This window comes from Amphiura filiformis, chromosome 1, assembly GCF_039555335.1.
Source record: "Amphiura filiformis chromosome 1, Afil_fr2py, whole genome shotgun sequence".
NCBI lineage: Eukaryota > Metazoa > Echinodermata > Ophiuroidea > Amphilepidida > Amphiuridae > Amphiura > Amphiura filiformis.
The window spans coordinates 39,104,567-39,123,237 of NC_092628.1; the positions used below are offsets into that span (position 1 = coordinate 39,104,567).

General features: G+C 36.0%; 1 protein-coding gene across 1 annotated transcript in view; it reads left to right on the forward strand.

Annotated features, from left to right (window-relative positions):
* Positions 1-18,671, forward strand: part of LOC140159016 (uncharacterized) — a 171,560-nt gene that overhangs the window by 124,446 nt on the left and 28,443 nt on the right. The window contains 13 exon segments of the mRNA XM_072182334.1: positions 495-709; positions 712-1,810; positions 3,745-3,777; positions 5,107-6,447; positions 7,052-7,168; positions 8,472-8,714; positions 9,547-9,663; positions 11,232-11,354; positions 12,402-12,518; positions 13,144-13,257; positions 15,624-15,740; positions 17,170-17,283; positions 17,759-17,869. Coding sequence (XP_072038435.1) covers positions 495-709; positions 712-1,810; positions 3,745-3,777; positions 5,107-6,447; positions 7,052-7,168; positions 8,472-8,714; positions 9,547-9,663; positions 11,232-11,354; positions 12,402-12,518; positions 13,144-13,257; positions 15,624-15,740; positions 17,170-17,283; positions 17,759-17,869 — 3,861 coding nt within the window.

The following is an 18,671-nucleotide window of genomic DNA, read 5'->3' on the forward strand; positions in this document are numbered from 1 at the left end:
AGCCCACCCTACTACATCTAAGTTACACTCAAATGAAACATGTGCACCAATGTCAGTTGGATTTACAAATTGATACAAATTATACTGCCATGCATTGTACTCTTAGAGCAATAATTCTACTACTGATACTGCTCATTTAAGAGAAGGACCAACTTAAAAGATTTAATCCCTAATCCTGCACCTTACTTTCATAATTTGCTAATTGAGCAAGTACATAATTATGCAATGCACTCATTTTTGAGGCTATCAAAATTATTTTTAATATTTTCTACATCACTGGTATGTATGGTCTTGTCAAAAATATAATCTCCATCATTATGCATTATTATATCAACACACAGATGCACTATCATACATGCATATATGAACATATTTGAGGTGTCCAAACACCATCGTTTAGGTTATGTATATCATGTCATATTAGATTGGTAATCATCGCATGCAATAGACAATTATACTTAGTATATCATTTCATGTTGGCTTTACCCACTCAGGCACATTACCAAGATATCTCACGGTGAATGACACTACACCCACAACCATATTGGTAACATGGACTTTAATAGATGGTGCTGTTCTATACCAATTGGCACTCACTCTTCCAACTGGTAGAGAAATCACAATCTTCCGCACACCACAGCAAGCTGTTGACGCTTGCTTTTCCTTTATATTCGATGGGCTGCAGCCGGGACAAACTATGACCTGACTCTGACCCTGACTGACGAATTTGGTGTGGATATGCTGGTGGACACGGTTGTAGTTACTACACCATTAACTATTGTAACTGAAGGCATCACTACACAATTTGTTTCCACTGTAGGAGGTACCACACAGTCTGTAACCACATCAGGTGCAACTACACAAGCGGCAACAACACAAATGGCAAGCACACAAGTACCAACGACAGTTGCTGGTAGCACAGAAGCAGCGACTACACAAAACGAGCCTACTCAACCCGTCTTCACAAAACCAGTGGTGACGGATAGAGCACCTAATAAGCTAATGGTCGTAGATACAGACCCGAATACCATCTTTGTATCGTGGCCATTGGTAGATGGTGGTAGCTACTATGAATTGGTCATAACCCACCCAGACGGCAATCAGATGGCAATCGGTCGAACATCTGCTGAATCATCTGATGGCAGCTTCTATATTGTATTGAATAACCTGGAACCAGGTTTTAACTATGGCGTGGCGCTAAACATTGTGGACGACGGTGGCATTGCAATATATGAAACTGCGATGACAGTTACGACACCGAATGATATGGTGACCAAAGCACCAGTCTTGACCACTGAGATGTTGCCTACGCAAACTGCATCTACGGAAGCAACGCAAACAGTACCTGTCGAGTCTACTGATGTACCAAGCACAGCAATACCTACTTCTCAACCAGTAACAGATAGATCACCAGATGCTATCATGATAGCACAGAAAACCACCGATTCCATCTTTGCATCGTGGCCTCTCATCGATGGTGGCACCATGTATAAGTTAATCTTAACATATCCAGATGGAAATGAACTAACGGTGAGGAGGACACCAAATCAAGCCATGAACGACATGTTCTATGTATTCTTCAGTAACCTGCAGCCTGGATCTAGCTACTTGCTACAGTTGAATGTCATGGATACCAGTGGACAGGTTATCCATTATAGCTACATGACTGTTACTACACTGGGAATGGCAACAGAATCTGCGATGACTACTCCTGGTGGAAGTACAGAGGGAGTGAGCACACAAACTGTATCAGCAGGTGTGTCGACAGAGGCTCTACCCGTTACCACCATGCGAATTTCGACCACATCAGGTACTTACCGTTATCTGTGGCATTGCACTTATTGGCTAACCAATAATATTCTGCGGGAGTCTTACTGGAAACTTACTTATGTTATTAACTTGTGATGTTCCACAAGGATCGATCTAAGGTCCTCTAATATACACTGTACAGGATCAGAGGACTACTAATATCAGTCTCACTTACACATCTGTTTAGTATATATTGTTTGATGCTAGCAGTAACCATTTAATAATGTGTTGATCACTTCACAACATTACTAACTAAACCCATTGTGCATGAAATAAATAAACAGTTTACATATCCATACATAACAGTTGTTTTCAACACCAAATATGTCCCAAACATTTATCATTTGTTCACACTTACACATTGTACATAATTGTTATATTTGGTCAATTCTAATACCAATTTTTAATGTCAGATTTCACTTGTTATGTATGATTTATTGAACATTCATTTTAAGCATCTCATATCAACTCATCATGTGCATTACATTTACCATTAAAATTATAGTTTATTCTTTCGCTATATGACTGTATCTGTATTTTGTACCGTTACCTCCTGTATTGGGCTATCCCAGTTGAAATCCAAATACCACTATGGTAGGTTTGACCTTAAGTTCAAATGGGGTTACCTAAATGGAGTGCTTGAATGGTTGACTCCTGACTCCATTTGAAATCTGCACTCCACGTGGGAGATTAAGGTCATGTCTTCCATAGGGGATGTATGGATCTCAACTGTAATAGCACATTCTGCAACAATAATCGTGTTTGGTTTGGCGGGATGGACAAGACAATTTTTTTTCTTGACCCCCCCCCCCCACTTTTGTGGCAAAAAAATCTAAATCGCACAAATGTCCACTTTTTGAGGCAATTATGTGCAAAAAATTTCGACTTTTACACCCCTAACTCCCCTCCCCCCCAAAAAAAACACCACTGGTGCCGCCACTGCCAGCAAGCAGATCATTGAGATGTGGTTATTTTCATGTGGTTGAAAATTATAAAATGCTAATGAATTTGAACACCTTGTTGGCCATGTCTCAAATCTAAATTCAGTTTGGATTGACTGGGTAATTTCTTGGATCAAAGAACCAAATTTACCCATTTTAATATATTTACCAGATATAACATGAATAACTTGTGTAAGTATAGACTTATTAATCCTTCAACATTGATATGTGTAAGTTGTCCTTCTGTGCCTTATTGTTATATGGATCATCACTATCCTAAGATTAACTATTTCAACCTTATTTTGTCAGGATCTGTGATCAACAGAGATACACATTGATTGTTACCTAATATTTATTTGTTCAATACTCTGCTAAAAATAACCCTTCGTTTCATCTACCTGACTGTATCATTGTTTGATCTTCTATTACCAAGTAATCTCTTTAACTACTGTATTCGATCTACTTTGCACCCCGGATAATTAAAAACGATGAAATGAAAGTAAAAATCGGGGAAAGAAAAATACATTGTATATGAGATCAAATCATAATCCTAAGCCATAAGGTTTAGATGGTAATTTGGCTATTCTATTAAAAATCCACACCACCCCTGTGTAAGATTTAGGAAGTATCTACCACAGGGGGAGTATGAATTTCAAAAGGAATGAACACATTTGAAACTTGCCCTCCTTCTGTGGAATATTCAAGTTGAATCTGAGGGTGTATGGAAATTCAAATAGAACTGCAAAATATGTTCATTCCATTTGAAATTCATACTCCTCTTGTGGAAGATATTTCCAGAATCTTCCACAGGGGTAGTGTGAATTTTAAATGGAATGGCCCATTTCATTTAGTTGTGCAGGAGCATTGAAAAGGGATCGCTTACATGGTAGTCACTGGAAAAATTCCATAGTGAGGGATGCTAATTAGGTCGAATACAGTATTTGTAATGCCATTAAAACATTTTAACTTTGGTTTTATTATGTTGTTGTTTTAGGTGTTGCAACCACTATAATTGTTACTGACACAGGTAAGTAAGGTGTAGCTATGATGCATGACTTACGCATTATATTCTATACAGGTAGCTCTGGTTGCTCCCGTTTGCAGAAAAATACAGCACTAATGTTTTGGAAGTATAAAAATAGTTTCCTGTTTTGCCTAATGAAATATAGCCCAATCCTAATCCTTTAGTTGGAACTATAACTGATAATAAAAGTAACATTTTGATAATTGGATTTTTTAGGAAAGATATGCAAAAACTTGCACAAAATTTGAAGACTTGTCACAAGTCTAAGCATTGAGAATCTGATTAGAGCTACGATATTACCTTTAATTTTTGCTATTTTATTTTAATTTTTAATATTTGGTTTTGAAATGTGTAGCCTGTTATTAGACTTTGAAACAAATACACCTATGCATGTTTTTATCCTTTATTTCTAAAACTTAACAATTAAAAAATTAAAAGTTGACTTTTATTGCCAGTTAGTTACAAGTAAAAATTACAATTGAGCTGCTTTATTTGGCAAAAGAGGATACTATTTTTTGAATCCCCAGAAATTAGTACTGTATTCTTCTGGTATCTGGAGTGGTCTATATATTATTATTTATGCATTATATTTATACATTACATTATTTATACAATATACATTACATTATGCATTGTATTTATACATTACATTATTTATACATTATTTATACATTATATTTAGTGGTGTATTAATTATTGTACTATTCAATAACAGCTATGCATGTCCTGGTTTAAATCTTATAATTTATTACAATTATTTTCCATCAGTTGGCAATGTTATGAAGCAATGATAAAAAAAACCTGTGGAAACTGATATTAACATCAAGACATTTGGTGCTCTATCATCTTACATTTGACATAAGGCGATGAAAAAAAGAAACCTGTTTTATGGGCCCAACCGACCCACATTTTGTGTGAGAATTTTTTGGCTAAAATCATGGAAAATCAGCCATTTTTTGGCCAAAATTGATTGATTTAGACTGAAATTTTTTGAAAAAATATGTATGCAAAAAAAAACCCATCAAATTTTTGCCAGATTTTTCAAGTTTGTGATGATATTTTAGGGTCATTAAAAAAAATCCCGACCAGCCGACCCTACTTGAAAAGTCTGTCCACCCGTAAAACAGGGTGTTTTTTCATCACTTAAGCACAAATAGTTTCAAAACTTGTCATCAACACTTTCAGAGAAAGTGCTGCATATAAATTAAGCTTGACTTTTCTGTAATACATTGAAAGTAAGAGTTCTGTCCCTATGTCAAATGGGTGATAATTTCTTCCATATCATATCATATTAACATTTAGCTCATGTCATCATATATCTTTATCATTCAGGCACATTACCAAGTGATCTCATGCTGATAGAAACAACTCCTACAACTATCTTAGTGTCATGGCCTTTAATCAATGGCGCTGCTTTGCATAAATTGACCCTTGATTATCCGGACAGTAGACAAACCACAATCCAACGCACACCAGAGCAAGCCAACGACAATGCTTACTTCTTTGTATTCTCTGGACTGCAACCCGGGACAACTTACTACCTTACCCTCACCGTAATTGATGAATTGGGTGAAGAAATGATACGTGGTGCAGTTACAGTGACTACAGTTACAGTGACTACAGTGGGAGGCTCAACAACACAGACTGTTGTCACAGCAACAGATGGTGTGACCGCACCCTTCTATACCACTCCAGTCACAACTGCAAATTCTCCAACCACAGAAGCGGTTACGACGCAGGCTGCAACTACAGAAACAGTTACAACACAGGCTGCAACTACAGAGCCGGTAACTACACAGGTTGCAAGTACACAAGGTCCAACTACCATTGGTGTAACTTCACAGGCTGTAACTTCACAGGCTGTAACTTCACAAGCTGTAACTACACAAGGTGCTACCACACAGGGTGTGACAACGCAGGGTGTCAGCACTGAAGCTACACAGAGTCAGTCCACAGAACCTGCTACCACCCAACAAGCAGTCACAGACCAATCAGGAAATGCTATTACGATAGTGGACAAGACAGCCAACACGATCATAGTATCATGGCCTCTGATATCAGGTGGTAGCATGTATCAATTGGTCCTCACACACCCTGATGGTGAGAAAGTGTCTATCACAAGAACAGCAATGCAGTCAATGGAAGGACAATTCTACTTCTTCTTCACTGGACTCAAGCCTGGTACTAGCTATAATCTGGAATTAAATGTCATCAGTGATGGTGGAAACCAAGTGTACTATGCTACTATGACTGTGATTACACTTGGCGGTTTGACTACAGAATCGGTTGCGACTAATCCAGTTGTGACTACTCCAATTGTGACTACTCCAGTTGTGACTACTCCAGTTGTGACTACACAAGCCATTACAACAAAGCCTGTGACCACACAAGCTGCAACAACAGAGCGTGTCACAACACAAGCTGCAACAACAGAGCGTGTCACATCACAAGCAGTGACAACAGAGCATGTCTCAACACAAGCGGTGACACAAGAGCCTGCAACCACAAATGTTATTACAACTAAACCTGTGACTACGCAAGCTGCAACAGAACCAATGACTACAAAATTTGTGACAACGGAGCCTGCGACCACAAAAGCGGCAACAACAATCCCTGTGACAACCCAATCTGCAAGCACCCAGGCAGCTAGTACCCAAGCAGTCACCACACAAGGTAGGATGAAACACACACTCTTGACCAGTGAAAAGCAAAAATATAAAAAAGTTGCTTTTGCTAAACATGCTTTTAGGAGTTGAACATTATAGCTTTTAGGAGTTGAACATTATAGCTTATTTAAACATATCTTATGTATATCATCATCTTTCTGAAATTTCATTATATTTAGTGGTATATTATTTTCTCATATAAGTTTCCAATTGATCATTTATAGTACCTATTGTTCAATTTGTACTAACAGAATTCTTTCTCTGAAGTTAACCCAATTTTTTAGAAAAATAATTAACAAAAATTAACTAACCTTTTAAAAGTGTCTGTTTGGAAATTTAAAGCTTGGTAAATTTCTCCTGTGAAAAACTTAGGAAAAAAAAGGTTTGTAAAGAAAAGAGCTTGAAGTGCAGAGAAATAACTCCTTAAAGATCATCATAAACCTTAGTACAAAGATCTGATCAACTTTAAATATCCTTGCAAGTTTATGATTAGTAGGATGGCCACTGTAGTTTACTGCAGTAGCTAGCATCTGTTTGGTATATATCATGACTTATATATCTAAACTATACTTATAGTTTCTAACATTTAGTCATTTTCTGTCTTCTCTCAGCGTCACCTTCAAGTCCATGTGATAGCAACCCATGTATGAATGATGCTACTTGTCTGGTGTCGTTCGGAGACTATCTTTGTCTTTGCACCGATGGATGGGAAGGTGTTAACTGTGATGGTGAGATAATAGACGTTCATATAAAGCCTTGTTTGTGACATGTCGAAGTCAAGTCTGAATTGGGTCAAAGCTCAAATCCCTCAAAGATTAAATCAAGAGGTTTTACAAAATGTATTTCAAAGTTAACATTGTAAATGATTTTACGTAATTATTTATAAATTGTATAGATATGTTTCAAACAGATGTTTCATAAGTGTATGGTTCTGTGGTTTGACTGATTGATCTCCCACTAACACTTACCAAGCTCTACTTATTTTCTGTCCATTACACCATGTATATATATTGAATCATATATTTATGATCATGTTAACCTTTCCTTTCATGAAACTTCTTTTGTGGTGGTAGATTTAAATAAATAAATTTTAAACCAGTTCCTAAGTGGAATGTATTCCTATCTTAGAATCTTGAGCAGTGCCATTTCTTTCCTCAGTAAAAGGGAAGTTGTATCAGATTGTGTGTCCCTATTATACTGCCTGGCTTCATTCTGTGATGAGGAAACATCACATTTTGAAACTAAAAAGAGACTATTTTTAGATTTTCAGTAGATTTTCAAGTAATTCTCATATTTAGAAAATAGATGCTCTTCAAAGTTCAAAAATAAAGATGATAAGCATTTTCTTGCAATTTTGATTTCATTTATACTATATTTTGAGCCATACAACCTTGAATTATTCAAGAGAGGTCAGCTCTTTGGCTTTTTTTAATGTCTACATTATTGTTTGGACTTATCTATTAAGGACATGATTTGTACCCCATATGCAGGTTTACATGAGCAGGTTGATCTATCAGACATCATCAATTTGTCATGACATTATATTAAGCTCTGCTGTTTTAGATTATTACCTTCAATACAGTGCAAAATTGTCAAAAATGGGATAAAAAAAGTAGAAAAGAGGCATATAAATGTTAAATATCAAGGTGGCCAGCATCAAGCAGGAGAGGTAAAGGGGAAGGGGGCAAGACTTCACACAGGAAGCAGATGTTTCTTCCCCCTGGCTATGCCACTGATTGTGCATTATTGTGTTTCAAGATAATAAATGTTGAACCCCAATAGAGGTTATCTGTGTTCTATAAGCTGCATATCCTACCAGCGACTCATATACCTTGTTTAGGACTTTCAAAAGAAGTACCTGTATGTGCAACCATGACTATTTCATAATAGCCCGACAAAGTCATGCAGGTAACTCCGAGGTCGTGCATTGAATTAGTTTAAATGAGGAATACTACGGGAACCAGCACCTTTTGTTAGAAGTCACGCATGAGTAAAGTGGATAACCTCTATTTCTTATTCATTACCTCACAGAGCCATCCCCATGCCAGGCAATGCCATGTCAGAATGGAGCCACCTGCTACGAAGGCTTTGGTCTCGGCAACAACAACTTCTTCTGTTTCTGTCCTACTGGCTACGAAGGGGTTTACTGCGAGAATGAGTTTGTAGCAGCATGTGCAAGTAATCCATGCCAGAATGGTGCTACTTGTATGGAGACTGTGAATGGTTATGAGTGTCAATGTGCAGCGGGATGGACAGGAACAGATTGCACTGAAGGTATGTGGTAACTACAGATTGATAATGGGCAAAATGTTGATCTCATTTGCAATTTTAATGCTATAGTATAAATGGGCTATTCCATTTAAATACACTATCCCTGTGGAAGATTTTTCTACAGGGAGAGTATGTTTGTCAAATGTAATTGGTCAGGGTTAATCATTTTGAAACCCATACTCCCCCTGTCCTGTGTTATGGCTTTACCTTTGTCTTCCACAACTGGAGTGAGTATTTCAAATGGAAGTTATCTGATTGTTTATTCTGTTCAAAACTTATACTCCCTCTGTGGGAAGACTTTAGCTAAATCTTCCACAGGGCAGTGTGAATTTTAAATGGAATTGCAAAATTAAAGCTTGATATAGATCAAGTATTTCTAGAGTATCTTTATTTTAATTTATGACACCTGGATGTTTTGAGTATATTTTATGTCTTGAGATACCTTGTTTTAAAAACTGAAAGTTATCATCCTGTATGTGGTGAAAATGTGTGAAATATTGATTGGTACAATATGTGACACGATTTGGTCCATTGAGACCAAAGGCAGCAAATTTGAAATTTAGATAAAGAGAAAAATATGGAGTAAAAAAACAATAAAATACATAAGAAAATAGACATCACAATGCTTTCATAACTTTAGAACCAAGTATGCTATACCTTTTGTGTTTTCAGTATGATAGCCTAATGTTTGTATAAGGTAATGATTATAGGAACTCAATTTTCAAAAATGCCTCCTTTGGCCTGTGGACCAGATCATGTCGCATATGTTCAGATATTTTGTGATGATTTTGTGATGATTCAGATTGTTTATGATGATTTCTTATTTTGTCAATAGTGTCTAGCCCATGTGATGCCCAGCCATGTCAGAATGGAGCTACTTGCTTCAGAATATCATCTACAGAATATGTTTGCCAGTGCCCGAGTGGATTCAGTGGAACGAATTGTGAAATGAGTGAGTTTAAATACCATAAACTAGACACACTCCCCAGTACTAATTATTTAGGATTACAAGAATGGACAAGATCAATTACCTCTCACCCCCAGGGATGTGATTTTTCCGTATTTCTGAATCTTTTAAATTTCCCTCCGGATTTGTTTTAATGCATAAAAAGAAGGAAAAAAGCTTTGGTGCTTCAGGGAAGCGAGTTTTTGATGCAATGTGTATTAATGCTTCAAATTTTATTTCGTGAAATCCAAGATCAAAATAGCGCTACTTGAGCCTTCAAATAGGCAAAAACATAGGAGCTTCAGTGTGCTGTCATCTCTACCCCCACCATGCTCCCTACGCTCCCTACGCTTTTTCCATATTGTTTTGATAGTAACCAAGTGGTTTCAGGATTCTTTTGAAATCCTCAATCACATCCCTGCACCCCAAATTCAGTTACTTTTGTACTTTCACATTGCTTTTAAGGGTAGGTGACCAGATTGGCACCCTTATTTACCATATAAATATTAAAAACATTGCTCTAGTTTACTCATAACCCCAGTAAATGTTTAGGCCTGAGATATGTGCCACAAATGGTAGCAGAGTGGTGTACAACCAGAAGAGCATGTAGTATGTTGAATGATCCACTGTGAAACAGTTTTGTTCCTAGTATCCAAACCAGTACAGGCATTTCAATGAAAACTTGGAATAGGAATGTTAGGATGATAGGGCTCTATAGTCTCATCTCATTGCAAGGCATGTAGCGGACCTGACCAGTGTAATTTAGTGAGCGGCCATTTTTACAACTTGAGACCCTCCAAATCTATATAGCCAGTTTGCACAGAATACTGTGGGTCTTGTTGTGACTCGCCAGTTAGTCCCCATATATGTGAATCATGTATATCTTCAACTTTGCTATTCCATCATTCACAACCAGGTGGTTCCAAACTGTGCTTGAACTAATGGAGTCATATAAAGTAAGACATATCTTTTAATTTATTGCATGAGGCATGAGCAGTGCTGAGCATGTTATATAATAAAGAAAGGGATATAAGAAGTATTCAGGATGCTGCATGTTCTGACTTTTCATACATCTGCATGAAATTGACATGATTTGTACATGAAATAGCATTTTACATATTTTTCTCAAATAAATTAAGCATGCCCTGTAAGTAACCTTTAAAGCTATGGAAACCGTCCTTCTTCAAATTCAGCATGACTTTATTTATCCGTATAGAATCATGTAGTTTGGCATATCACCAGATTGTGATATGAAAGACAGCATGGTGTGAATTGAAACAATTGTGCAATTTTTAAGTTTCTAGAAACCCATCCCTATTTGTGTGTTTTTAGTAGTAGTATTTTTTATTTGTCTAAACTTATATCCCTAAATCCTACAAGGCAACATTCAACTTTTGGCATTGATATTCTCATACGCACATTCGAGAGTCGGACTTCATGCACTGCATTGAAACTTGTGCGTAGTACTTGGGAATAGTGCATGGTGGGAATATGGAATATTGTCTGTAATAGTCATTGTTCTAAAACATTTGTTTCAGTGCATTTATGTGTAACCCATGTCACCCTTCTCCCAGGTACAAATAATTGTGTTAACGACCCATGCTTGAATGGTGCTACTTGTATAACCCTTGATACTGGCTATGTGTGCCTCTGTGCTCCTGGATGGATGGGACCAAATTGCAACCAAAGGGACTTTGGTAAGAGCAGTAGTCATTGTGTGGTGCTATGTTTGTATGGTTTTTTGTGAGGCATCTGTATTCAATCAGGCCAAAGGCAGAAATTAGGCTATTCTAGTTGAAATCTATATACCCCATATGGAAGGCATGACCTTAATCTCCCACACAGGGGGTGTAGATTTCAAATGTAGTCACCCATGCAGGTAACCCCTATTTGTAATTCGCACTCCCTGTGTGAAAAATTAAGGTCATGTCTTACACATGGGGGCGGGTATGGATTTCATTTGGATAGCCCATGATGTATTGAGATTCAGTTATCAGGTACATAATTATGAATATGGCTTGTTAAAGGGCATAATTTCATAACCAAGTATGCTAAGGATGCCCGGATTTCAGCAGTATACTTGGTTACTGAATTTATGCGGGTTGGTGGGGTTGTGTGTATGTTGTAATGCATGGTTGTGTCAAGATTGTGAGTGATTGCATATACATTGCAATTGTCTGTTTATTAGCAAATATAGATTTTATCAGTTGTTTTAATTGCTTTTGTTACCTCTTTTGCATGGAATCGTGTAGTTCAAAATCCGCTTGCGCATTCTACCTGTTTGTTTTATATGATACACAATATTTGTCATGATTGTTTTTAGTGTGTTATTGTTAAACACAGAAGTAGTAGTTATGGGCTATTGCAGAAAATATGAGCACACCTCTATAGAGGAATAACTTTTAAACAAAAGAAATGTATGGATTTCCAAGTTTGCTTTCTGAAAACAACTGAAATTCCAGTTGCCAATGTTACTGGAAAAGCTTGGAAATACAATTAATGAATGAAAAGATTTTGGGGTTGTCCAAAATGAGCCTCTCAAATCAAAGATTTCTGATTTTGAACTATTTTTTGCTAGATTTTGTTTGCCATTGGACACTTTAAAAGTATGGATTTCCAACTATCACAACTGGACAAAAAGTCTGGAAATCTGAACTCCTCTACAGGGGGTGTGCATCAATATTCTGGAATAGCCCAATGACCCCAATAATTGAATTTGTTGCTATATGTTTGTGTGCTTTTAGGGTATGTTAACTGTGCCAGCAATCCTTGTCTAAATGCTGCTACATGTGTAGACTTAGACACAGGCGGCTTTATGTGTCGATGTGCACCAGGGTGGCAAGGGGTAGACTGCTCAACACGTAAGTAGCAATGCTGTTTAGAATAGCTTAAGGGGGTACTACACCCCTCGATAAATTTGTGTCTATTTTTGGATTTTTCTCAAAAACTAATAACACAGTGGTAATAAAAGTTATGTCTATTATAGGGGCAAGGAATCCAATTACTACAGTGGAATTTCAGTGACCCAAGATAAGCGGTTCGTTATTTATGATAAGAAATAAGGTACCGCTAGGATGTACCTTATTTCCTATTATATATACTGAACCGCTTGTCTTGAGTCACTGAAATTTCAGTGTAGTAATTGGATTCCTTGCCCCAATAATTTACATAACTTTTGTTACCAGTGTGTTATTATTTTTTGAGAAAATGCAAAAATAGTCACAAATTTACCACAGGGGTGTAGTACCCCCTGAACCTCGCCCTTATTTGAAAATCACATAATTCCCTAATTTTTGTAGTCAATTGACACATGAATATTATATTGACACTGCTGCATGTACCGCTTATAATTTGCAGCAACTTTAACCATTTCTTTGCCCATTTTTTGGTTGTTGTAAAAAAAGAGCATCTTACAAGTAAAAATGAAGCCTAAGTATTCAATATTTTATTTTTAAATCTTGATATATATCATATCTTCTTCTTCAGAGGTGCTACCATGTCTCAGCAACCCATGTATGAATGGTGCTACCTGTACTAATTTCTTCAATGCCTATGCATGTCAGTGTGCACCAGGCTTTGCTGGACCATTGTGTGAAATAGGTAAGTCACCACCATCTACTCACAGCTATTATAGGTAGGCCCTATATATCAATAACAAGAAAACTACATAGCAAAAGGTTTCGGGGGTCAAGAATACAGGCTGTATCAAAATGATTGTTCATCTGTTCATGCAGGCATTTCAAAAACAGAGGGACAACAGATGAAGAGCAATCATTTTGATACAGCCTGTATTCTTATAATTTAGCATGCCGAATCAATGAAGCATAGGTTGATTCAAAACCAGAGACTTAATTTGCTATCCTGTAGTAGACAGGAAGACGTTCCAACACAGACTAAATGCATTACCTGGTTGCACTTAGATTATAAATGTGCTTGTGGGGGAGGGTGTGTCATCTGTATGTGCACAATACCCAAACACAGTACACTGCAGGAAAGTTATTAACCATTTAATGAAGCTGGTTCGTAGCATAGTTGTGATACGGCATTGATTTTTAGACCTAATCTAAACTCAGATTCACATATTATGATGTATAATGATATAATGCAACAAATGTTTTTGAAATAATAATACTTCAATTTAATGTATAGAATTATATATACAATTTATTTACCACTTTTGTCACTCACTTTCCACTAATGATTCTGCACCCTGCATGTATACAGAGCCAATAAAAATGAGGATTTGTTAAGTATTTATGCATGGTAGAAATAGTTGACACAATGCAGCATGGTAACATGGATAATAGTTAGAATTTGCATGCACATATTCGGCAATTCTAGTTCAAATCCATCCACCCCCTATGGAAGACATGACCTTAAATTTCCCACACAGGGGTGTATATTTTGAATGGAGTCACCAATTCAGGACACCCCATTTGAAATTCCCACTACTTGTGTGAAAGACTAAGGCTATGTCCTTCATTGGGGGTGTATGCATTTCAACCAGAATAGCCCATTTTCAGAGGTTTGATTGAATGGGATATGGGTTATTATTGCCAGTTTCAAAATGACCTTCCAACTATTAACCCCACTGCAAAGTAATATGACCATTAATGGTGGTATCATTTTGCAATGGATATTGTAAACTATTTTGTTTGGACTGACTAAGAGTTACTAGTGCCTGGGGTATGGACGGTTTATTCTTTACCTCGAGTAGGCAGAGGAAGAAGAAAAATTCATCCTGGTCAAGGGTGATTTTTTTCCTTAGCCTACTTGAATGGGTTTTTTTTCTTCCTTGACTTACAAGAGTGTTTTCGTTTTGATAAGGCCCCATTAATTTGAAATTTTGTCTCAAAGCTCCTCCGATGATGTTCAAAATCCAATGCGGAATGCTGGTGTTTTGTTAATCATTTTTTTAATTTTAATTTTAGGTGTTATTGATTTACGACTGATGGGAGGCCGGTTTCTTATAATATTGCATATTGCTACACAAAATAAATCACAGATACAAAATGTATGATTTGTGTATAGTGTTCTTTATTTTATGCTGTCAGGACATAAAATCACCTATTTAGGCATAGTAAACCTTATAATATTCGGAATTCACAACCTTCTTTTAGGTTTTTAATGGTAAAAAGTACAAACAAATACATAAAACGGGGAAAATGGTTTTTTGACAATTCGGAGATGAATAATGTGCACAAATATTCTAATGCGCATGGGAGTTTTGAGACAAACTTTCACATTAATGGGACCCAAGATTTGATTTATTTTTCATACAATATTTTCATGGTGGCAAGTGTTCAATATTTTACTCAATTATTTTTTGCGGTATATGTTGATCTTGCTAAATTTGAGGAATAATAGTACATGTAGATATGGATATCAAGATATGAACTAAATCTTCACTTTTTTAAATAAGGCATTTTCTTCTAAATAGATTGTACTTGGTGTTTATCTGTTGGTTCCAAACTTTGATGGGGAATGATGCTGTAAAATAAGAAATCTATTTTTTTTACTTTCGATGAAAATTTTATTTTAAACTAATTTTTTGCAAATATACAGACATTTTGCCTGATATCAATCTGGTTGCTATTGATGAATTGAAAGTTCTATCAGTTTTTTTATGTCTTGTTGAATGCTTTATACAGTTTAACAAAACAAACACTAATGATATTTTCTATTTTTTTATTTTATTTTTTTATAATCAGACAAGCAGAAGAAACACTGTGATTTTATATAATTTAAAGACTTGTATTTGATTTGTTGTTGCATATTACTTGACTTGACTTACAGCAGTTTTTTGTTCTCAACATGTATCTTAATTATTTTGTATCATTTAGCGTTCAAAAGTGTGCATATGCCATCAATTTGCGCTTAACATTTACAAAAACTTGAAAATGACTGTCACCTTTCACTGCTAAAGTAGTTTTGACGACACTAAATTTTATGATTTTTGCTTGTAGTTGTTGACTTTGATGCCTGTGCCTCTAACCCATGTATTAATGGAGCTACATGTACCAATGCTGATAACACATACACTTGCACATGCCCAGAATCCTTCATTGGAGGTAGATGCGAAGGTAAGCTTATTATTTTGGTTGTTTGTGTATATCATTTAGAATGGAAGTCCAAGAGATATTGAGAAAATAAGTGAATAGGCTTTTTTTATATGTTAAGAATTGTAGAAAAGATGCTTAAAAGATGTAACCAGGTATTTTCTTGTGATGTTTAGTAAGACAGATATGCTTGAAGTCAATAGTTTTGTTGTGAGAATTGTTCAAAATTCAGTTCACCATGTTTGAAGTTATTTCAGATTTTTTATTGTGAAATTTATTGTGAAAAAAAAGGAAAAATTTCACTGCTAAGAATTGTAGGCATCACAAAGGGTTTGTCAGGCAAGTGCAATATAGTTATATCAACGGTTTTGGTCATTTAGCAGGAGAAGGGTTTTTGTTTTTCAATTTTTATACTTATGTATTTTTTTAAACTTTTTAATTATTTAATTAAATTTTAATTAATTGCATCTAAGACTTGTAAAATAGATTAATTTTTACCTATATTTTAATAATCCATTAATTTCACCAAAAATGGTGCATACGACTATATTGCACAATTCAACATTATTAATATTTCTGATCTGTTTCTTATACTAAAAATGTCAGGCATGCTACGTGAAATAGGTATTTTATCAGCTTTTATCTGTGTTTTACTGATTTTTTACTGAGTAGAAAATGATAGCTTTTGTATTTGTATGCATTTATGCTGATGTGTGAAAGAGGGCCCCCAGTTTGTGCATCTTTTGCCTGTTTGTGGTTTCCCTTTTGCACCATACATTGTTTTTTTTGCAATAAAGGTAACTTACTAAACTGAAAATATAATGTGAAAGAATTCATGGTGACTTACTGCTTGTAGTAATGCAAACTGGCCTCAAAAAGAAACTTATAATTATTCACAAGGTCATATCTTGAAATCATGTCCATCAAATTGAAACAAAATTACACACAGATTTACTTCAATACTCTACTCTTAACACATGTCAGTAACCAAGCAGTTATCCAACTGACACAACAGCAAAATGCACTGACATGGGACAGCTTCCTGGACCACATTCACAGCCCAGCCCTGTTTCATGAAAAAAGTGTATGAAAAGCAGAAAGCAGCACCATTTTATCATCTGTGCAAGGATCTTGTGTGCATTCTCACAGATTTTTTGTCCTGGGTGCCAAATGTTGGGCTGTGAAAGTGAAGGAAGTCCAGGAAGCTGTCCCATGACAGTGCATTTTGCTGCTGTGTCAGTTGGACAACTGCTTGGTTACTGACATGTGTTTTGAGTAGAGTATTAAGGTAATCATGTGTGTAATTTTGCTTCATTTTGATTGACAGTATTTTAAGATATGACCTTGTGATTCACAAGTTGTAAAAAAATTAAAAAAATTATAAGTTTCTTTTTGAGCTCAGTTTATATATTTACTCTCCATATTGATGTACTGTTCCATTTTGATCCCACAGTGTATACAGGTTGTTCAAGCAGTCCATGTAAGAATAATGGTGCATGTATTAATGGTGCAGATCTCTGGGTGTGTGTTTGTCTGCCTGGGTATGGTGGTGAAGACTGCGGTGAGGGTAAGTGTGCAATGAACAAGATGAATTTTGTGTGGTGAAATTGAATATCGAAATTGGGTGATTGGCTGTCAACAGGTTTCTGGCTTAACGTCTTATTGACATTCACTATGAATTACAAATGAGTGGCCTTGACACTGATTTCAAATTGTTGCCAGGCAGATGGGCTGGTACTTGTGCAATATCACTCTCCTAACAGCAAAGCATGCTACCCCACATACATGTGAGCAGGTGTTAAGCTATATAATGTTGGTTATGTGAGCCATGTATGAAAATGAAATCTCAGTTGATTTCACTGTTAATCAAATATCTAACAATTTTTCAAAAAGTTTCACTATTTTGCCAGAAGTCATTCTCATATTCTCTTTTTTTAGGTTTTGAAGTTAGCATTCCTTATATAAAAGGCATTTAGATCATATTATTCTCATAAATTTATATATCTGTTTCTCTTCTTCTCTTTTTTATTTTGTTTTGTCAGTGACTGACCCATGTGCCTTGAGCCCATGTCAGAATGATGGTACATGTTCAGTAATTGGTGACAGTTATGAATGTACATGTCCACCAGGCTTCAGTGGTATCAATTGTGAGGGTAAGTGTACACAATTGATAACATACCCATGCCCTATGCTAAGTATCAAATCATTTTAGAATTTTACTAATTATCTTGTAGAACAAGTTTGCTTTAAACTATGATCAGCTCGTAATAGGTGAGAATTTTGCTGTTTTTGTTACACATTTTTTTGGCACACATCAAAAGAGTTCCAACTTAGCCATAAAATTCACAAAAGTGCACATCAGTCATGCAATATGCAAAGTGCACTTTGCGTAGGTGTGGTGCCCAGCTATATGTACGCCATTCTATATCAATTTACAATGTTATGAGTGTCCCGCCTAATTATTACAGGCTGATCATAGTATACCTAGAAATTGGAATAACAGATTGTGCTACTTCACAAATTACAAATCTCTGTTGGCATGTACTGACATTTTCTGAAATGATTTCCTACATATTGTTTAAATTACAATATTTTATCCTAGACTTAGGGTCATTGTTTAGTTTGACATTTTGCTTGCATTTTGCAATTGTGACAAGCTCAGTGTTAATTTTGCTGCAGTGTTTTCTAATGTGGCGAAAATGTGCCACAATGAAAAATTTTAGAAAAAAGACCAAGTAAATCCCAAACAATGCAAATCCTTTTAGGAAAAAATAAATAGCAACAGAGAGATGAAAATCATAGTGGAGAGTGAAAAATGGCACATTTTGTTACACACACAGATTCATTCCCACATAGATAACATCAGAATGGTCCTACATACATGTAGGTGACACTTATACATGCTCTACTATATGGATTATCTTGCAGAATATGTATAGTATCTGCCACAACTTC